At 40.0% G+C, this 23,993-nt stretch overlaps 1 protein-coding gene across 1 annotated transcript in view; it reads right to left on the reverse strand.

The window, feature by feature from the left end:
• Positions 1-3,465: 3,465 nt before the first annotated feature.
• LOC143285437 (fatty acid 2-hydroxylase-like) overlaps positions 3,466-23,993 on the reverse strand; it is a 78,308-nt gene continuing 57,780 nt past the window's right edge. The window contains exons 3-6 of the mRNA XM_076592704.1: positions 22,896-23,157; positions 19,444-19,610; positions 16,636-16,885; positions 3,466-14,758 (exon numbers count right to left, since the gene is read on the reverse strand). Of these exons, the coding sequence (XP_076448819.1) occupies positions 14,694-14,758; positions 16,636-16,885; positions 19,444-19,610; positions 22,896-23,157 (744 nt within the window). The 3' untranslated portion in view covers positions 3,466-14,693. The remainder of the gene's footprint in view (positions 14,759-16,635; positions 16,886-19,443; positions 19,611-22,895; positions 23,158-23,993) is intronic.

The following is a 23,993-nucleotide window of genomic DNA, read 5'->3' on the forward strand; positions in this document are numbered from 1 at the left end:
ACAGAAGGCTTTACATATATAGCCTACAAATGTCTATCCAGTCCTTTGGCAACCAGAAATCACAGCTTAGCATCTGCTGAGTGCTACTTTGCTTGTTTATCATCATTGTTGTCTTATTTATTTATTTTTATTTTTTTTATATTATCATTATTATAACTACCTTTTTTTTATATTATAATTATTATTTATGTATTTATTTATGTAAGCTCATCTAGTATTTATTCACCTTTTTTTTTTTCTCAAGGCCTGACTAAGCGCGTTGGGTTACGCTGCTGGTCAGGCATCTGCTTGGCAGATGTGGTGTAGCGTATATGGATCTGTCCGAACGCAGTGACGCCTCCTTGAGCTACTGAAACTGAAACTGAGTGCTACTTGGAACTGCCTGCAGTGAATCTTCAGTTATTGATGCTGTTGGCAGACCCAGAAGTGGCGGAAAATCAGCTCCCATTAGTTAATTTTTTTTTTCCACCACACAATTTTTCAGGGTACTTATGAGCCCATACTCTGATCTTATTCTCCATGTACTCTCTTTTAGGGTACTCACTCTCCAGTGCAAGACCATGACAAGGTAAGTACCATTGGAAAGTTTAGGAGTGGGTTTGCAATGAGCCGTCTCCTGCTGAATGCACTTGCATGTCTGTTGGCGAGCCACACCAACTCTTTCCCTTTCAATTAATTAACTACCCCAAAACATTGACTGCATGGCTCAAGCAAAATAATAATCATTTCCAAAGGCTTTAAATTCCGATCTCATCACTGGTAATATTACAGTTCACAAAACAGTGCGTCAGAGTCAAACCCTCTATTTTAATTATGATTTTTTTTTCTTTTTTAAGTTTAGAAAGGAAGATCCTGGACTATTAGTAGAAACAAACAAAAGATGAAAATCACATCCTTGTTTTTTTTTAAACAATAAATGTACAAAAAATGATTTAAAACCTTTTCCCAGGCTCCCAATGGAAAAAAAAGCAAATCAAGAACACACACACACACACACACACACACATATTAGAGCCAGAATGGGAGAGATCTATTTGTGTCGCACATCTCTTTGGTCCAATGGACTAGTTTATCAATACTTTGTTGAAGAAAAGCTCTCCTATCCCTCCCATGTATCCCATGGTTTTTTTGTTTGTTGTTTTTTGTACACGCCCTGCCCCTGACAGCTGTGGAGGCCAATACCACTGGCACTTTTGTATCGAAGGTGTCGCAGTGCAGTGGCTGTTAAATGATAACAACTTTCTTCCCCCCACCCCCCTTTTATTCCCTGTGAACCACCACCAAAAAAAGAGAGGATTAGGTAATATCTTTAATTCTTAGTGTAGGGATCATGGATCAAAGTAGCAGTAAATAACGGGCTGGAGCTGCGCTGGTTGAGGTTTATCCCTGGGGAGCGCTTCACTAGCCAGAGTGGTCCAGCCTACATACTGCCAAATAAAGGTCCTTTTTTTTTAAATTAAAAAAAAATTTATATACATATATTTTTTTTTAGAGTCAGTGCCTTTTCCTGCAGATTCTCCATACATTAACAATAATCAAAATGTGATTGTGGTCACTATACTGAAGGAAGGAAGACAGAGAGAATGAGAGAGAATCATATAGACAGAGAGATGAAAAAACCGACAGAAAGAGAACAAAGCAGTCTTTGCCACACACCAGTGACCGAGCTAGGTTACAAAAATCTTTATTCTCCACATGATCAAATAAGATCCCAAAAGCATCCTAAACACAGATTTAGCAAAATTATTCTTGTTCAACAATCCATTAACACAGACATCAACAAACTGAACAATGGAAGCGAACAAATGACAAACACAGAAACATCCAAAAACATACTGGCATGCAATGTGTATTTTAGAACAGAAAGAGGAAGTTAACATTTTCTAAAATATAAACGAAAAAAAGTATGTTTCGCAGAGATGAAAAAAAAAAAGTTTCATAAGATAATACGAAGATGAAATTTCTCACTGAGAAGAACAATAGTTTCAAAAGATCGCAATACAAAATGTTAAATCGATACCAAAAGATCGCAGTATAAAATGTTAAATCATTGATAAAGGTTATCTCATTGACTTCAGGAAATTGAAGATTATTGTTGAACACCTGTGACATATATGTTATCAATAATACAGATCATCAGGAATCAGTCTGGCAGATCTCCCTACAAAACTACTCCACCACACTCCCGTTCAGTGCGACAGCTTTTGCTGGTAAAGTCAAAACCAGTTTACTCAACAACAAAATAATGGTATACCATCTGGCATAAAGTATTATGTCAATCATATATCTGAGCATCAGTCTAAAGGGAAAGACATTTTTTTATGGGTTTGATTTGTAGCTACTTTTAAACAAACAAAACATCACAGTAGGGAAATCTTCATAATTTGATTAGTAAATTGGGGACAATACAAGTAATTAGGACTATAACTAAAAGGCATGTAATGTCCATGGTGTGTGTGTGTGTGCGCATGTGTGTGTGCGCGCATGCTCGTATGCATGTGTGCATGCTGGCACCTGTGTAAACGTGTCAGGAAGCATAATATATCATGTGTTTGTACATGAGTGCGTGTGAACAAGTTCAATCGTACCTGTACGTTGATAAGATCAAGCAAGTAAACTGGTTTGAACATTGCAGTGCACCAGTTTAAAAAAAAAAGTAATATATATATATATATATATATGTATATATATACTCAGCTGCTTAATGCAGTGGAAGCATGATGTAGTGAAGACTGGATAAACGGACATGGATATTATCTCTGTCCACACAATGTTGTGCAGATTTAGATAGCTGTGCCAAAAAAACCAATGCATATCCATAGTAAGACAAACAGTGTGTGTCTCCATTCCATAACCAGTCTATGATTTCCTGTCGACGCCAACACAGAGGATATGATTGGAATGAACTTCCTCTTTTGCTTCGTCAACTCTCCACACTCAGCTCTTTCAAGTATGGCCTTAAAACCCACCTCTTCCCAAAATAGCCTCCATTGCCTGCCCTTCCTTGTCTTTAGTTTCTACAGTTTTAGAGTTATGCATGCGTGTGAATGACTGGTGCGAAAGCGCTATGATTTGTCTCTGCACAAAATTCAGCGCTATATAAATACCATTATTATTATTATATGAAGCCAAGGGTGAAATCCAGTTCAGCTGCATATTTTTTGTGATATTCCGGTCATTCAGCCATAGCATTTGTATGTATAGCCTGCATCAGTCTCAAACCCTGACTGCTGTTCCTATCAGCTAACTTCTCTGGACAACCAATGACAGGGCGAATGGGCGAAACAGAACACACTGCACAATTATGCATGCACTTGTCCTGTTTCTTTGTAAAACTTCACTCTGATATATTCTTGGTGATGTGCTGAGGTTCTGCTTGACATTACCAACCCATGATAAAGTTATCAAATGACCATAACCCCCCCCCCCCCCCCCCCCCCTCTCTTTTCTTCTTTTTTTTGGTACTATTCATATAAAGTATAACATCTCTGTCTACAGAATTTTGATCTCTCTAAACTTTAATCAAATTAAATGCACTGAGCAGACAATGTAAAATTTGCCTTTGTGCGCTAGATAATCATAAAAACACGAATAAAGTTTTCATGCACCTAAATATTGAGGGGGTCAGTTTCCACTAACTAAACTACTATTTTACTGCAGCAAAGAGGTTGACCGAGAGTTTGAAGTGTAAGTCTTGTTGGGTTCTCTTAATGCCATGGCTGCTGCACATATAGCTGGATTATAGATTTATGTATCTGAACTCACCACAGGATATATGCAATAAAAATAATAAAATATGTTTGTGTTTTCTTTTTTTTTTTTAAAAAAGATAAAAGAGAGAGAAGAAAAAGAAATACTGCAACAACAGAAACAACAATACATTAACAAATTGAAACAAAAGTGTACATATTTGAATTATGAAAATGATCATTCTGCTGATGTGAATATGAATCTATTAAAAAAAAAAAAAAAAAATGAGTGGGAAGAATTATGATCTGAGCTAAGTTGTGTTGAAAACTAAACTTTCTTCTTTCTTCAGTCTCTCCTTGATGTCATATCTTCATCAGTAAAAGGTTAACTGCAGGTTAAAGGTCCCGTGTCAGACGCAGTGAATTAAACTTAACTGTGTCTTGTCTAGTGATCGGCATAGGAAGGTGGGGGGCCCCAATTCCCTGACTGAAGTCAAGTACTGTTCACACTTGGGTGGAGTGACATAACATTGGAGTAACAGCGCCTTTCCCAAGGATACTACCTACACCATGCTGAAACAGGTCCTCAAACTCTGATCACTGGTGAAGACTGAAATCAGAAGTCCAACACTTACCTAACCGATTCTGTCATGACGCCCCCAAGAAGTAAAAAAACAAATTGCACAGTCCAAAATGTGATAAATATTGTAGAGTCGACATTTCACAACACCTACAGCATTTTGAGCAACCCATCAATTACTGTCCATTTAAAGCAAAGGCATGAACAGACCCAGCATGACTATCCTATGACCAACAAAATCATTCCCAAACTACCTGACGAAAGAACTAGAAATATACTGGTGTAACAAGCTGCCCACACCATGACAATGAGCAACCACAGGCCAGAGAAAAAGAAAAGAAAAAAGAACAAGTAAAAAAAAGACACAAAATGTACACACAAAGCAAGATGAAACAAACGTCTTGGCACAGGAAAACATCCAAAATGCAATCTTCTCTACAAACAAAGCTTTGAAATGAACACAACTTGGAACAGACAACAGACAAGATTGAATAGAAAAAGAAAGAAAAGGAAAAAAAGAAAAAGAAACTTGCACAACCAAAACATATCAAATCACCATGTGGAATTCTGAAGACTATAATCACAAAACCGTGATCCCAAGCAGCTGTTCACATCCTTGAAAGTATGACAACATATGCGCACAATGGGCACAAACACTGGACGGGGGAAGAAAGCAAACCAGAAGCACACACTTACGGCACACTGTGGACAGACAGCAGACACACAACACAGCAAACAGTACACAGACAGAGCAGGGTACACACAGCAAACACTGATGACACAAGAGTACACACAGCAAACACAGAACAAAGTACACACAGCAAACGCAGACAACACAAAGCTCACACAGCAAACACAGACAACACAAACTACACAGAGTGAACACCGAGACCACAAAGTTCACAGAGCAAACACCAAAGTACACAGACAGAACAAAGTACACAGAGCAAACACCAATGACACAAAGTACACAGAGCAAACGCAGACAACACAAAGCTCACAGAGCAAACACCAAACTACACAGACAGAACAAAGTACACAGAGCAAACACCAATGACACAAAGTACACAAACGCAGACAACACAAAGTTCACAGAGCAAACACCAAAGTACACAGACAGAACAAAGTACACAGAGCAAACACCAATGACACAAAGTACACAGAGCAAACGCAGACAACACAAAGTTCACAGAGCAAACACAGACAACACAGACTACACAGAGTGAACTGAGAGAGCACATAGTTCACAGAGCAAACACAAACAACACAAAGTTCAGAGACAACAAAAATCACACAGAGCACAAAGTACACAGCACGAGGTACATAACAAACTCAGCACAAAGTACACAGACAAGACGAACGACACAGACAACACAAAGTAAACAGGCAACAATGCAAAGTACACAGACACAGACAAGACAAAAAACACAAGACAGCGCAAACACACAGACAAAAACACACAAACAGCACAAGGTACACAGACAATAAACACAGACAACACAAAGTACACAAATCAAACGCAAACAACACAAAGTACAAGCACAGCACAAAGTGCACAGCCACCATACACAGGCACAAAAAAACAAAGCTTACAGGAAGCAAAATAAACAGCCTGAGGTACTAGATATGTTGACAGACAAAACATGTCAAACTGTCGTACACACATCTTCCCATGCTAATGTAGGCACCTATGATAATCACTTGTGCAAACGCACTATTATATAACAAATACATGGACTCGGGGGAAGATTTACAAAAAAATCAACAACAAAAAACCAACAACAACAAAAAAAAACAACAACCCACCACCACAGTTACAGCACTACGTGTCCGTCAACACAGGAATCTTTCTCCAAAAATATGCTGCCAACATCATTTACAGGTATCACATTGGCTTCACAAAACATACATTTCTGTGTTGATATCGCAAATTCTATTTTTAGGTATGTTGTATGAAATCTGTATCACTGGAGAGTTTAAGATATGATTCTCATGCACCATAACAGAATGAACAAGAATACAATCTAAAACATCATGAACTCTAACATAAAAAGTAACTGATTCTGGAAACTTCCAACCAGTTTGCAAAGTCACACACACAAAAAAAAAACAACGTATTAACACAGTCACGAAAGTCAGATTAGTGACAGAAACCCCAAAGCAGAAACTAGAATGTAGATGTTGCCACTAAAATGGAAAACAATTTTTTTTAATCAACAATGTACAGTGAACAACAAGAATCAACAATGCATAAATAACTTAACAAAGATTCAGTCATTAGTATAATAACGAATGATATAACAAATTGGTACAAAAGATTTTTTTTTTTTTTTTTTTTTTTTGACAACAGCGGACCTGAATATATGACAACAAAAACTTGGACTGGATTTGTATTCTAACAACACTCAGCGCCATACTAGTCAATATGGCCTCCTCTCAGACAAGCAGTGTGTGTCTCTCTCTCCTTTTTCAGCACATTATTTGCTGTCAATAAATCTGGGAAAACACTTTTAAGGCCTGATGTTGCAGCACATCTTTGCCTCCAGAAAGCAAACGTTATCCCAGCATACACACACCACCCCCCTTTCCTTTTGTTGCTAGTTCTCACTGGAAATGTGAATACCCATCAACACACTGGAAGAGATGAAATAAAAGTGAAATATCATTGCAAAATAACTGAACGAATCTGCAATAAATCTTTATTTTCATGTGAGCTGCCACATGCAGTGACATGCTCATCAAAACGTATATTGATGCACTCAAACATTCTTTTTTTTTTTCTTTTTTTTTTTAAAGGACACGTAAGAGCTGGAATCAGTTGACAAATCAAGTCAGCAAAAGCAAAATGATTAAACAACAATAACAGATTGATCTGGGCAATTCACCTGATAACAATTACTGGTCTAGTGAACATTACCCAACTTGTAAATAAAATAGAAGTATCTCATCTATCTCTTAAATAAAATAGAAGTATCTCATCTACCTCATCATATTGCCATACTGGGCTGTTCAGAGTAATCTGATTGGTTTTCACCAGGCATGTGATCAAAGGCTGACAATCTGATTGATCCTTTCACTTATAAAGTCAATAATCAAACAGGATATCAATTCACTCAATATACCCTGACAGCTGGCTTCAAATAGGTTTTTTTCTTTCTTTAACCAGTTCAAACTGATTAAAAAAAATAATCAACTTTCACAGATGAAATCTGTTTTCAACAAATGACCCAATAAAACAGAGGAGAAAAACGACTGCACATTTGACTTTTTAAGAGAGCCAGTCAGAGATGACAAAACAACAATCTGTGCTGTGTAATGGTGGCGGTTTTCATTTTGCTGAGAGATTCAATTCATCATGCTGGACATTGTTACTTCATTATCATCACAGGACAATCCTGTTCTGCTTGCATCAGCAGCTGTTCTCTGCACTGCACAGAAATCACCACAACAGCTGTGTAGATCTGTCACAGTACATCAGGTCATAGATTTCAACAGAATAGAAAGAAAAACTCCTGAATGCTGTCTACTCCTCAAAGTTCAATTATTGCTGTGATTTTGTTACATCGTAAGTGTATTCCTAAATATCAGTGATATGGCATAGATATAACATGAAAGTAAACATCTGTCGAAAGAATCAGTGTGGCACCACAGATATTACACTGCATGTGTACACATATTCAGTGCATACTTATGATACCATATACATCACATTGTATTTCTGTCCACAGAACTGGTGATACCATATCTATTACAATGTGTGTACACATCCATTCAAAAATAATCTTGTTATATCCGTTAAATATTATGAACAACACAGTGCATAATCTATTCTCTGAGAACTTTGAAAGAAGAGGGGCAGACTGTTATGTGAGTTCATTACTATAAGCAATACCCCCTCCCCCCTGGCCTCCCCTCCCCCACCCTTTCTTCCAAAGTCATATCTTATGGTATCATTATACAAGCACACCTATTCAAAATATATGAACAGCATTACAGATGTTTCATCTATTCAAAGACCAGTGGTAGCAATGATTTTATTCTGCAGAGCGACTAAAAAAACATACGGATGGTACTACAGATGTTACACCTATACAAGTTCTTCAAGATTTAACAGTTCTTAACAATTCTGTCATCCGGATCCTTCACCAACGCAGTCGATCTGTCACTCCGGAAACATCCGTCAGCTTTTTTTTCAGTGTTATGTTGTGGATGGGTTTTGTCCGACAAGATACATCACAATAAAAACAACAACAACAACACAACACTGTTCTGACTGGGTCTGTTGTGTCTAACGCAACACGTCACTGAGCAAACACACAACAAAGTCGGACTCACTCTCTATTGCTATTCTCAGGGCATCCTGCATAGGGTTGGTGTAGAACAAGTCTGATAACTCTTGACACACGGCACTCCATGCTCAACGAATGTTAAGATAAAAAATCAAATCACACATTCTCCTGGTCTGCTCTGAACACAGCATGCATCTACCTACCAAAGAGGCATGGGAATCAAAACAACTCATACTACAATGCACACATTGTTTTTGTTTTTTTGCATATCAATAAGTGTCATTTCTTATGCACAGAAAGAAAGTGATATCATTATACATCAGTAAAAAAAATAACAGAAGAACATAAAAAAACAGAACACAAATACAGGGACAAGATGCAACATATATCACTCATTCTCAATCAAGAGTCCAAAACAGAAAATCAATCAGTCCATGGAGCTTCAAGCGTTGTGTGAGTAGCTTAATGCAGTGACTTCAGCTTTTTTCTTTAGCTTGGGTATGTGAACAATCTGCAGAACAGATTGTATCAAATTTTCAAATAAAATATACAATAATAATCTGTGGACCAATTGTAGACAGCAAAACTTTTTTGTAATCATACACAACATACTTAGAACTTTTGAGCTTTGAAAAATAAATCAAGCGAAGCCAATTCGCATTTTTTCAGATGCAATTCTGTATCTAAAGAAGGGTTATTTTCAGATCACACCACATATATACAGAATTAAGTCCGTGCTTTCAAAACAAGTATAAAATCCTGTCTGAATTAAACTTTCACGATCAATCACAGTGTGTTGTGTTGTGAGATATGTATTGTCACCATAGTTGGTTCTATAACAAATAACTGATGAAGGAACGTTACTCACTTATGTTATAATAATCATCTGGGCTCCCAACATCACAACATAATACACACTTGATAGATCCAAACACCACCTTCATTCAAGTGTTCATCTTGTCCTGAAAATACCTCAGTGCAACCACATAATAAAATGTTGGTGTTCGCCACACACAGCAGTGAAATCCAAGCCCAGAAGTGACTCAGAGTCTGTAATTTTAGCCACCCAAAACCAAACAGTAGAAATGAACAGCTGCTGTGATAGAAAATGGCTTGATCTGGAAGAGACATGAAGTATACAAAAACGTCTACTAAAAAGTCCTTTTGCTTTTTATGGCCAAAGGGGCAGTGAATGAACACTGATTGTCTCAAGGGCTTGGCGTAAGAAGACTGGGCACAGTCCTCTCCTTCCCAGACTGAAGTCGGGTAGCCATTCAGGCTTGGGAAGAGCGAGGTAAATCAGGGTAAAGTTCCTTTCCCAGGGACACAACACCAGGATGAAACAAGTCCTTGAACTTTGATCACTGCATCAGAAGTCCCAACACCTAACCGACCTGTTTATAGCACCCTCCATGAAAACACAAGCATGACAAAATTATACAATGAAAAACAGAAAGGCTCAGTTTCAGTTTCAGTTTCAGTAGCTCAAGGAGGCATCACTGCGTTCGGACAAATCCATATATGCTACACCACATCTGCCAAGCAGATGCCTGACCAGCAGCGTAACCCAACGCGCTTAGTCAGGCCTTGAGAAAAAAAAGAAAAGAAAAAAAAAGGTGAATAAATAATAGATAAGCTTACATAAATAAATAAATAATAATTATGATATAAAAAGGGTAGTAGTAATGATAATAATAATAAAATAATAATAATAATAAATAAATAAGTAAATAAGACAACAATGATGATAAATAAGCAAATAAATGTAAAACTGCATCAACTGCCCAACTGCTCCCTAAGTCCTCTTCAGGTTTCTTCCATAGTAAGGTCTGTCTGTCACAGCACATCTTCACAGTCACTCTTTGACTGGATGAAAAGACTGATACAGAGCTGGTATCTGCTGAGAGTTACTGTTTCTGATTCTGTACAAGGCTCCAAAGCTGCATGCTTGTCCACCGATGATGGTACAATGCATCATCACATGCCGTTCCTGAGAGACAACCATGATGACAAGGTTGATTACTTTCAAGTTTTTATATTTCCCCTACAGATCACCATGAACAATTACCATGCAAATAATGCTTGAGATATCAGTAGCTGTAGCAGTAAACTTTAAAAAGCAACAGGAACAAGCCTTTTCAATCTATTATCCAGAGTTTTGATCAGTTTAGCTGATCTGTAGGGCACAGGTCTTGCCCAACAGTTGTTTGGCTATAACGGCATGCAAGATATACCAGAACATTTTCATCACAGGCTGAGACAGCAGCTAGAGAGCTGCGTGCAGAAATGACCACACCTTTCTCAGCGGACTTCAAACCACCGTACTGCAGTCAGTTCCCACCACATAGCATAACATGTTGCTGCAAGATGAAGTTTGAGTCTCCACACTGTCAGTTCTGATATTAAAATATATGTCTGAGATGACATATCATGAGATTTTGTATTTGTATTTCTTTTTATCACAACAGATTTCTCTGTGTGAAATTCGGGCTGCTCTCCCCAGGGAGAGCGCGTCGCTATACTACAGCGACACCCATTTTTTTTTGCATTTTTCCTGCGTGCAGTTTTTTATTTGTTTTTCCTATTGACATGGATTTTTCTACAGAATTTTGCCAGAAACAACCCTTTTGTTGCTGTGGGTTCTTTTACGTGCACTAAGTGCGTGCTGCACATGGGACCTCGGTTTATCGTCTCATCCGAATGACAAGCGTCCAGACCACCACTCAAGGTCTAGTAGAGGGGGAGAAAATATCGGCGGCTGAGCCGTGATTCGAACCAGCGCGCTCAGATTCTCTCACTTCCTAGGCGGACGCGTTACCTCTAGGCCATCACTCCACAATGATGGGAGTCTAGATCATGTTGTAGTGAGTAGACAATAAACCAGTGACAAGAAGGAGAATCCTGGAGATGTCGAAATAAGTCCTCTACTACTGGCACACAGGGTTCCCCAAAATGTGACCAAACAAAATTTCACACTTCTTCCAGACCTTTTCCATGACCATACAAAACACAAAGCCAAACTAAATCAAAAATCCATCTCCTACACCGCTGCCAAAAGTGACTGGCTGATATCTGACTATTGCTGTTCAGTTTTCATCACTTTTTGAAGTTTTTTTCCCCCATAATCTTATATCATTATCATTCTTAAATGCATCAAGCTCTTTGTTGGATGGTACTGGTCAATATTTCCTTTTTTTTAAATTAAAATTCCAAGACTCATCCAAAACACTGAAGGGCCAAACATATCATTTTTCCATGACATTTCCAGCCCTGGAAAGACTTTTCGAGACTTCCATGACTGTACAGACTTTGCGCAGAGGACGCACATTTCACAAGAACACCCCGACCCTCTTCAGAGCAGACAGCAAAGTACCCAGTTTATACAGCATCCAGATTTCTGATTTTTTCAACAAACTGCATATCAACTTCCATGGACAAATAATATCACAAATCTTAAGAATCCTGGTAAAAAGGCGTCATTTATTTATTGCATGATCTGCGCAAGTAAATTATTCGTATCATAGCCAAAAACCGCATTTTCTAGAAAGTTTCATTGTCATACATTCACTGAAAATCAGAGCAGGAACAGAGAATAAAGCGACATATCGAGCCATCAAACAACAGTGCTGACAGAAAAGGGTCATGTTGATATGTGAATAAAGTGGAAACTGTCGTTTGTACAAATAAATATCTTGGTTTCTGAATCCCACTGACTGACAGTTTTTCATTTCTATGTCTTGAAGTGTTACCATATCATTCAACTGCACTGATCACTTTCAGTCATCTGCCACATACTAGCAGACTGGAAAATAGCGGAAGCACCTAAAGTGACAAACCCTATGGTCAACTGCACTTGTCTACAGTGATGAAAACCATTCCAAATATTGGAAACAGACTCACATTTGGCCCTCTTTTATTGAAAATGAGTGGTATATTACTTGAAACAAACAAACGTCCTCACGTTATGCATATATTTAAAAAGAAAACGAAACAAGCAATGTACTATTGACACAAAAGTACATGATTTGCAAGAATACATAAGAAAATGATTGAAAACAAGAATACATATCTGAAATCCAGGTCATAAATGCATGATAGCTATTTCATGAAATGGAAATGCAAAGAAAACAAGCAAGTATCAATCAATATTCTATTTTGTGTGGACTTGCATCAACAAACATGGACAGCGGCTATTGAAGAAGGAACTTGGAAACTGATATGACAGAAATGAGGGCAGCTATTGAAGTCCTGAAGTGCTACCACATCACAGATAGAATTCACACACATAGATATTGCTCACACTGATATGAGAGTCTGACTCTGTGTGTGTGTGTGTGTGTGTGTGTGTGCGTGTGTGTGTATGTGTGTGTGTGCGCACATGCGTGCGTGCGTGCATGCATGCATGCATGTATGAGAACATGTATTTGTCTGTGCACACACACTGACATGCATGAATGCATGTGCATGTGTGTGTGCATGTTTGTATGCATATGTGGGCATGTACACAAGCATGCCTATGTGTGTGTGCTTTTTGTGCACATATATGCGTATGAGTGTGTGTGTGTGTGTGTGTGTGTGTGTGCAACACATGCATGCTTGCGTGTGTGTGTTGTTTGCTTTTAGTTTCTTTTAAGACAAACCATCAGATGAAATGCAGTCTGCCTCTCTTACAGACCAGAGAAATATGATGATATACAAACCTACGTGCCTCACACAAACAAACAGGAGCTGTTCACAGCCAAAAAAGGTCAGCAGGTGCCTGGCCACTGCACAACCTCAATACACCGGTCAGGCCTTAAAAACGTACCCTAGTCTGTTTCAGTCCTGTGGTATTTAAATTCAGTGGTTTACTTGAAAACCCAGAGAAAAAAGTCTTCAGATTTTGCAAGATAAAAGAAAAGTGGTGCGCTCATTGTGTGGTTAAGTTTTCTTCCTGTTTTCAGAGCCAGCTTAGTTCCATGCGAGGCCTGTAGTGTTAAACTCACTGGCTCACCTCTCGTGAACAAGCCTGGATTTGAAAAAGACAGTTGACGCATATGGCTAAAAATAAATACATGCAAACTGCCTGAGTAAAGGAGGAGGAAGGGTTCGTTTTCAGCTGTATCACTCTGCCTGTGTCTCAACATCATAGTAACATCTTTTACAGGCAGTTTCTTCCCCCTTTACATGGTCATTGTGCTTGACATGTTTACGTTTTACAGGCACTCCAGCCAAAAGACACATTTCTGTGAATTTACAGACAATTAATTTGTACCTTATCTTACAGTGGTCTGTCTGTGTGTTCTGAGATTTTTCTGGAAGTATGGCTTCTTATTCTTGTTCTCGTCATTTTTATGTGGCAGTTTGGGAAAAGTGAGAGCATACGTGTATCATACTGAAAAACCATAAACTCTATGCTCCCTTTAAAAGCAAATGAACAAACATTTTAACTTTGTCTCCATTTCAAATTTCTAAATCCACTTTCAAATAATCTTTAATTTATGTTATTTTTAGGATTCCAAATGATAATTGTCTTCTTAGATATCTCTATGTACAAAAAGATATAAAGATTATCATCTCTGATATGTCAATGATATATTTCAACAAATATTGGTAATTCTTGTCAAAGTTCTCAATTGATTTGTTTAAATCAAGATGTATCTTCTGTTTGTATATGTTTCTGCTTGAGTTTAACAGAGGGTATGTTACAACACACAACAGAAAATGCACAAGAAAAGATACTTCCAAATGCAAGAATATGAATACAAATTACTCTGTAGAAAATACAAATCAATATGTAGGGCATATGAGACCGATACACAAAAGTTTAATAGAAAGTAGAAAGCGCTCCAGCATACACACTCACTCACACACACACACACATACATACACACACACACACACACTCTTACTCAAACATTATTCAATAAATAATGACACCAATGTTAACAAGTCCTCTCGAACCATCAATTTCAAAAATTTGCTTTATACTTTATATAAAATGCAGCAAGTAAAAAATCTTAACTATAACAGGAACTATATTAGCAGTGAATATTGCCATTGAAGTAAATGTTCAGAGTGATGACGGAAACACCCATCAACGTCACCCTGGGAATCTAACAAAGCCAGAGTTCAGCGGTCCAAGGGAGATGACTCTCAGTCATTGTTGGGAATCAGGGTGCCGAAAGGGTAGTCCCACAGTTTGCTGGAGATCCCAAACCCTGCCAGAAAAAAAAAGAAGACACACAACACAGAAGGTATAGAATGGAACATGTCTTTATTACCAGGTGTACCTGGATCACAAGAAATATTGGTGGGGATGGTAAATAAGAGGTATACAAACATGAACTGTAAATCATATACAACCATATACGAGATATACAAACATGAACTGCAAATCATATACAATCATATACAAACACAAAATACTGTGCAGGTTTTGATATATATGCATACATATACATGTATGTAGTTGCGCATGCACACACTATCACCCAGACTGCATAAAAGTGCGTTGTCTACAGTCACTGGGAACGTTTACAGTTTTGACCCAAACCATTTCATTATCAGTTGTTTCCCTTGCACAATTCATGACTTCCTTTCTACAAAGTCCGTTCACCCATAGAACCCTCAAGAGTTTACAGCCTTAGCAAGATTCCATACCAAAGCAGTAAAAAAAATTTTTTTTTAAAAGAGCAAAAAAATACACTGTTTTTCCTCCTCCTTCTTCTTCTTCTGCGTTCACTCGTATGCACACGAGTGGGCTTTTACGTGTATGACCGTTTTTACCCCGCCATGTAGGCAGCAATACTCCGTTTTCGGGGGTGTGCATGCTGGGTATGTTCTTGTTTCCATAACCCACCGAACGCTGACATGGATTACAGGATCTTTAACGTGCGTATTTGATCTTCTGCTTGCGTATACACACGAAGGGGGTTCAGGCACTGGCAGGTCTGCACATATGCTGACCTGGGAGATCGTAAAAATCTCCACCCTTTACCCATCAGGCGCCGTCACTGTGATTCGAACCCGGGACCCTCAGATTGACAGTCCAATGCTTTAACCACTCGGCTATTGCGCCCGGCAGTTTTTCCTCCAAATTACATATCATGATATGTGGACACATCCAGAAACAGTGTGGACATTAGTTCCTTTTCTGTGCAGTTTATGCATACGAAAAAAACCCATCAAATCCGTTTTAATGACACTGATTTTAATACCAGAGCAATGCTCGGTTGCAAGGTGAAATGAGTTGAGCAGTTTCTTTTATTGAACTTTTTATTCATGTCAAATCTTCCATTCCATCCATCATCTACCCTATCTACCCCCAAACTCGTCATACAGTTAGTTCCCCTGCCCCTCTCCTACCTTTGTGGCTTACTTTCAATCTCAGTCCATCACATGGATTCCCCCAGTTCAGTTGAAAAAGTCTCTTAAAAACACACACCTTCTGCTCCGACTTCCACCTTGTTGGCAAATGTGCATTTTGAACTTCTGCTGGTTGTGTGCAAGCGTGTACTACTGTTTGCATGTTTGTGTGTGTGCACACGCTTGTTTTTGGGTTGTGAGTTCATATACTTGAATGCATGTGTATTGATGACTGCATGACTTTTATTGTTTATGCCATAAGTTCCCTCAGCCTGGGACGTGTGAGTGTCAGTCTGCGTTATCATCATTATTATTACAACTATAATCATTGTAATTAGTTGTAGTAGTAGTAGTAGTAGTAGTTGTCAAAGTAGTATTATCATTACTATTTAATTATAACATCTAGTTGTCAAAGTAGTATTATCATTACTATTTAATTATAACATCTAGTTGTCAAAGTAGTATTATCATTACTATTTAATTATAACATCTAGTTGTCAAAGCAGTATTATCATTACTATTTAATTATAACATCTAGTTGTCAAAGCAGTATTATCATTACTATTTAATTATAAATCTAAGTATGAAAAACAATACTTTACGTAGATATCTACAATCACCACATACTTTTCGTAGATATCTGCACTCACTGCTACATGTAAGTATCCATATCAATCAATTTAATCAGACCCACCAACCTCGCAGTTCCTGGGTTTTTTTCTTCACCCACCTAGATTCTGCTGTTCGAAGTGGTGTTTGACATGGTACCGCTTCAGGCTGCGGAAGTAGTTGGTCATCGGCGTGCCGTGGTGAATGTAGTAGTGGGTGAGGTCGTAGACCATGTAGCCAATCAGGGTCCCTGAGAAGAGTGCTTGTGCCACCGCCACTGGCGCCAGCAGGTAGTACAACCCGAAGATCAGCGTCGCAAAGATCGTCGCCGGGATCGTCGGGAAGACGAGTCGCATTCGGTCCATAGGCGACTGGAAAGAAAAGAAACAGCAAAAGTCTTGATCTGTTAGCATACTGATCATCACAGTGGCAGTATAACCCGAAGCAACAACGCAAATATCGCCGCCGGGATCGGTGGGAAGACGAGTCGCATTCGGTCCATTGGCGACTGCAAAGAAAAGAAACATCAAAAGTCTTGATAGCGTTGGTGATGACCACAGTAGCAGTACAACCTAAACATCTGCAACGCAAATATCGTCGCCGGAATCGTCGGGAAGACAGGTCGTATTTGGTCCACTGGCGACTGGAAAGAAAAGAAACAGCAATAGTCTTGATCTGTTAGCGTTGGTAATCATCAAGATGGAATGCACTGACTTGACTGCTTGTTGATGTGTATGCTCCTCAATGTAGGGTCGTACCCTTACTGAGATGAGAAAGAACTTTGCAGGTCAGGATGAGAGTCATCATTCTTTTATCTTTTTTTTCTTTCTTTACTCTTGGGCGTGGAATCAAAATTACCTTTGTTCAGTAAAATCAGTTACACCATTGAAAGGTTCATAAAAATGAAGTGAGTGCACTTCAAACTTGTGCCAGTGATCTCCCTTCACCAAGGGTCATCAGTCCAAGGAATAAAAAAAATAAAAAATAAAAAACAACAAATTAAATTGTCATTAAGGACCAATAAGCATGGTTATTGTAGTTGCTGCCGTGACTCTTAATTACTATATATATATATATAAAACACTTTTTTATGCTATGAATTGTTCTTAGATGTGTAAAATGTTCTTGGAGGTGTCAATCTAATTCTATTTGATCTCTTTCAATACTGAAACATGTACATGTCTCTTAACACATGATGCCATAAAATATTATTTCCAAAAAGTGCTCTCCCTTTGCCATGGAATACTTAGGATTCAAGGATAATTTAAAAAAAAAAAAAAAAAAAAAAAATAATAATAAAAAAAAAATCTACCACAAAAATTATATGAGGTATCTATATGCATTTTCCTTTCCTTTTTTTTTCTCTCTCTAAAATTTGTATGAAGAAAATAAATAAAAATGTTTAACAACAAATTGCAGCAGGTTCAGAAACGAAAGCGTTATGTTTTGTGAAAGAATATCAATGAGTATTCTGGATTTTCATTCCCCCCCCCCCCAACCCCCCAGTTATTTTGAATACTCAGTGTGGACAAATGGGCTTATTTTCTTACTACCAATTAAGCCCTCTGGCAAGTACAGCAGCAACAAAGCTTCTGATGCTGATTCTGCAACAATGCCTTTTTACCGCAGTGGGTTGCTAGCCCTGTTCCCAACCTGGAGGACAGGTGGATTTTGCTTTGTCCGGCCTCAACCCTTCAACCTGCCCAGCTTGGGTAGCCTTCCCAGGAGCATAAGCTCCTGGCAGCATAGCTCTAGGGGATCCTGAGGCACATGCCAGCGTAGTTGTATGGGGGCCTGAGGAACGCAAGCTCCCAACCTCTACGGCAAAGTGGTATTTTGTATTTGTACTTCTTTTTATCTCTGTGTGAAATTCGGGCTGCTCTCTCCAGGGACAGCGCATCGCTATACTACAGCGCCACCAATTTTTATATATTTTTTTCCTGCGTGCAGTTTTATTTGTTTTTCCTATCGAGGTAATCCTTCAGACACTTGTTTGTAGGTGGTCAAAGACAGGGACGGACGAATGGGCAGCAGTAAGAGAGATTCTTCAAGAATGGCTTGTGGTCAGGGCAGGGAATGTTTGTTTGGTTCACCTTGTGACAGGCGCAATAGCCGAGTGGTTAAAGCGCTGCACTTTCAATATGAGGGTCCCGGGTTTGAATCACGGTGACGGCGCCTGGTGGGTAAAGGGTCGACATATGTGCAGACCTGCTAGTGCCTGAACCCCCCTCGTGTGTATATGCAAGCAGAAGATCAAATACGCACGTTAAAGATCCTGTAATCCATGTCAGCGTTCAGTGGGTTATGGAAACAAGAACATTCCCAGCATGCACACCCCTGAAAGCAGAGTATGGCTGCCTATATGGCGGGGTAAAAACGGTCATACACGTAAAAGCCCACTCGTGTGCATACGAGTGAATGTGGGAGTTGCAGCCCACGAACACAGAAGAAGAAGAAGAAGAAGGTTCACCTTGTGGCAGCACGATGGATGAGACACTTATCTGCTCTAATACAGTGTCCATGGCGGTCTGGGTTTAAATCCCAGTCTTGCCCTTTCTCCCATGTTGGACTGGAAAATCAAACAGTGTCTAATCCTATGGTCCAATGCCGCAGCACACACTTGGAACACCAGACAAGAACCCATGGTAACGTAAGTGTTGGTAAAATTCAAAAAAGAATCCATGGCAGTAGTGGTTAAGTGTTGGAAAAAAAAATCTACAGAAGAAATCCACTGTATTAAGTACACAAACATATACACATGCACTCAAGGCCTGCATAGCCTGTCACATTATGCTGCTGGTCAGGTATCAGCACAGCAGATGCGGTACAGCGTCTGTGGATTTGTCTGAACGCAGTGACACCTCCTTGAGAAACTGAAACTGAAACTGAAACGGAAAGTATTGCGCCCGTCCACCTGGACAGTACTGACCTTGTGGTGCTGGCCGTGCAGGATGAAGTGCAGCAGGACCAGGATGGGGATGTGGGCAGGGGGCTTCATGTGGAACAGCCAGCGGTGGATGGTGTACTCACAGAACGTCCACAGCATCAGCCCCAGCAGCACCAGCGGCCACATGAACATGCTGGTCACCATCACCTCTGGAAGCACAACAAGCAGAACAATGGAATGAGGAGAACATGTAGTAATGGCCTAGAGGTAACGCGTCCGCCTAGGAAGCGAGAGAATCTGAGCGCGCTGGTTCGAATCAGGGGTTCAGCCGCCGATATTTTCTCCTCATCCACTAGACCTTGAGTGGTGGTCTGGACGCTAGTCATTCGGATGAGACGATAAACCGAGGTCCTGTGTGCAGCATGCACTTAGCGCACATAAAAGAACCCACGGCAACAAAAGGGTTGTTCCTGGCAAAATTCTGGAGAAAAATCCACATCGATAGGAAAAACAAATAAAACTGCATGCAGGAAAAAATACAAAAAAAATGGGTGGCGCTGTAGTGTAGCTACGCGCTCTCCCTGGGGAGAGCAGCCCGAATTTCACAGAGAAATATGTTGTGATAAAAAGAAATACAAATACAAATACAAACTCGTTCTACCCCACAGCTAGCTACACGCCTGCTACAACAACTCCTGGCCCATCACTACATGAGAACACTGCAGTGTACTGTAAGTAGGGTTGTTCACTAAAATGGCGAAAATTGATGGAGAATTGCTGATTATATCGGTCAAGAAAAGCTTCATTTTCATGCTTCGGGAATCCGTAAATGGCTAAGTTTAGAATGCCAGCTGTACCATGCATGAATAAGTCAAAATAAGAATAGAGTATTGGTACGAGAATACCGTAAAGTTCGGTCGATAAGCCATGACTTTTTTCATACAATGATGCGGCTTATTTGTGGATTTTAACGATCCCAGGAGTGTCAAGTTCTTGTCTATTCTTAGCTGCCCTTCAACTCACCAAAATCATGATTTCTGTCCATGAATTTTTGGATGAGCTTCAGGATAGTGTGCTAACTGTTCACATTTTATAAATCAAATCCGCACACATTAAAGCCTTCAGATCAGCATTCAGTTCTACTCTGCTCAAGCGTACACCCTCATCATGCCGAAAACGCGACGTTATGCCTATGATGCAGCCTTCAAATTGAAGGCGATCGACCTAGTAGACGACAGTGCAAACGAACCAGCAGCGACCTCCACCTTCATGTTCATGAAGTGAAAGCAAGGCTGAAGTCAGTGACAAGATGGCGGAGGAAGCTGTGCTGGTTCTCTTCAACTCGGACACTGAAGACGAAGATTTTAGTGGATTCAGTGAGCAGGATGACGCTGAATAAATGTGACTATCCCTAAATTATGGATCTTATTTTCGTTGTGTTTATTTATTATTTTTTTGTGGCACTAGCAATATTTTTGCTTGCTTTTCGTTGTGTTGTTCCCACTTGTGTTTATTTCATAACCTACAGTATCGACAGCTTTTCTGTAGTATCAGTATGTGTTCTGGTACCGGTAATAAGTGCGGCTTATAAACCGGTGCAGCTTATGTATGTATAAAGTTCAATTTTTTCCAAAACTTAGTGGGTGTGGCTTATATACCAGTGCACTCAATAGACCGAACTTTACGGTACTTATAGCAGGGGAAGTAATCATGGTATGAGTTAACTCAGCCCTGTGTCTGAGTGTTGCTGTAGCGTCACATAAATCATAAGGAAAGGGAACTGATTCCTACAGTATTTCTGGATGTCAAGACATAATTTGGAGGAAAAAGGAGGAGTTTGTATTATACTCCATGCTTGGTGATACATATACTTTCCATGTCAAACTGATGCAAACTAGGCCTATTGGTTTGCTCTGCTTGGCCAAATTTGGTGCGGCTAACAGTGAAAAGACGCCCCTTCTTGCCCGGTCCACTCTTATCCAATCAAACGCCTCTAAAAGCTATAAGCGCTGAATCATTCCTTTGGCCAAGGCTCTCCACGCCATCTTGTCAGGTTTTCGCTCTGTCTCGTCTTACGCTTTTTTTGGCTATTAAGCGTGTTCATTTGGCGTTATTTTGCTGCATGCGGCTTGTCTGTATATTATTCTTACATTCTGTGTACTTGTTTCGACTCGGCCCCCTCGATTCGTTCGTTTTTTTCTACCTCTAAGTCGACATTTGGAGGAAAAAACATATATTTTCTGTGTTCTTTTCCACAGCAGTACTGCATGGAAGCCTGCTGAGGCTGTGAACTGCCCTGGATTCAATGGGTTAATATTGATACTTACATGACAGCACGCATCTTTGTTCAAAGACCAAATGCAAACTCAAAGAGCTTTACAAACATGTGGTCATTTGCACAATACGTTGCTTACCTCATTGATACTCATTTATATAGTGCCTATCTTTTGTCAGAGAGCAATCTCTAATGGCTTTACAAACACTGAGTCATTTGCACAACAGGCTGCTTACCTTATTGGTGATACTTACAAATATAAATACATAAATAAACAAATAAACACACACCACACACACACACACACCACACACACACCACACACACACACACACACACACACCACACACACACACACACACACCACACACACACACACACACCACACACACACACACAACACACACACACACACACACACACACCACACACACACACACACACACAGATACCTGACTAGCAGCATAACCCAATGCAATTTGTCAGGCCTTGAGCGCATGCAAATACATCTGTGTACAAATCAGAAATGATTTCTTCCACAGAATTTTGCCAGTGGACAACACTCTCGTTGCCACGGGTTCTTATTCAGTGTGCCAGGTGCATGCTGCACACAGGTCCTCAGTTTATTGTCTCATCTAAATGACTAGACACTCAACTTGACTTTCCAGTAAAATTTGGGAGAAAAGGCGGGTCGGAGATTAACCCAGACTCTCACGGACACTGTATTGGCAGATGAGAGTCTTAACCATTCTTCCACCTCTTATGAATGAATGAATGAATGATATGGATACATATATAGTGCCAATCCTTGGTCTAAGCACTTTACAAACACCGAGTCATTTGCACTACAGGCTGATGGGCGCAATAGCCGAGTGGTTAAAGCATTGGACTGTCAATCTGAGGGTCCCGGGTTCGAATCACGGTGACGGTGCCTGTTCTTGTTTCCATAACCCACCGAACGCTGACATGGATTACAGGATCTTTAACGTGCGTATTTGATCTTCTACTTGCATATACACATGAAGGGGGTTCAGGCACTAGCAGGTCTGCACATATGTTGACCTGGGAGATCGTAAAAATCTCCACCCTTTACCCACCAGGCGCCGTTACCGAGATTCGAACCCGGGACCCTCAGATTGAAAGTCCAACGATTTAACCCCCCACGGCTATTACACCTGTCATAAATTAAAGAGTCAAAGAAAGTGATAACAGTGCTGACCCGATCCAAAGAGGTTCCAAACGATGGGGTCCCGGGAGGGGGCGGCGAGAGTTGTGTAGCAGCGGAAGAGGATGAAGAGGGTGATGGGCACCCAGACGATGGGCACCATGTACCACGGGCACTTGGAGAAGAACTCCACAAAGTCGGACTGGAACAGGCGCAGGGAGGTGTCCACCGGCTCGTGGACCCACTTGTAGTAGTTCTCCCTCAGCCCGCTGATCTGCCCCATGATGGGCTTGCTCCAGTCTATCAGTGGGTCGTTCTGAAAACGTAATGATGGCGCAACGCTCAATTCATGTCACAGATTGACTTAAGCTTACAGCTGGGCTGACAGCACAATGAGAGCTGTTTGATTGGTGATTTCTCCATTGCTATGGGAAGTCATTTACAGGTGAAGTTTGTGTTATACTCCATGTTTGGTGATACATTACCATGTCAAACTGATGCAAACTAGGCCTATCGGTTTGCTCTGCTTGGCCAAATTTTGCGCCCGGTCCGCTCTTAGCCAATCAAATGCCTCTCCATTGCAATGAGAAGTCATTTACAGCTTAGTTTGGGGTGTTTTTTTTGTTTTTGTTTTTTAAGTGAAGGACTATGATTCTCAAACTAGGAGGCAAGATTGCACTGGCTCTTAGTGCTTCAGCCTTGAGGGCTACACGCTGACAGTTGGACCAACAGCAAAATGACAGCTGTATGATCAGTGATTTCTCCATTGCAGTGTTTATATTAATGATGATGAAGGAGGAGGAGGATGACGATGACGATGACGATGTTGCTATGGAGGTCCATTTGGTTTGGGACTATGTGACAAGGCTGTACTCTACGCTTCCTGTCATAATGATATCCCGGCGTTAACCAGGCCCGAGAGATACAGACACTTGCAGTGTTGGTCAGGTAATTAGAGCAACACACCCAAAGACGTACAGCTTAGTCTTTTGTTGCTGTTGTTGTTGTTGTTGTTTTTGTGAAGGGCTATAACTCTCAAACTACAAGACAAGATTGCACTGACTCTTAGTGCTGCAGCCTTGGGGGCTAGTTGGCCTTTGGGAACCATCCCAATGCCGACTGTCCTAAAATCCTCTTGGCAGAGAGAGTGGG

Source organism: Babylonia areolata, chromosome 9 (assembly GCF_041734735.1).
Source record: "Babylonia areolata isolate BAREFJ2019XMU chromosome 9, ASM4173473v1, whole genome shotgun sequence".
NCBI classification, from domain to species: Eukaryota; Metazoa; Mollusca; class Gastropoda; order Neogastropoda; family Buccinidae; genus Babylonia; species Babylonia areolata.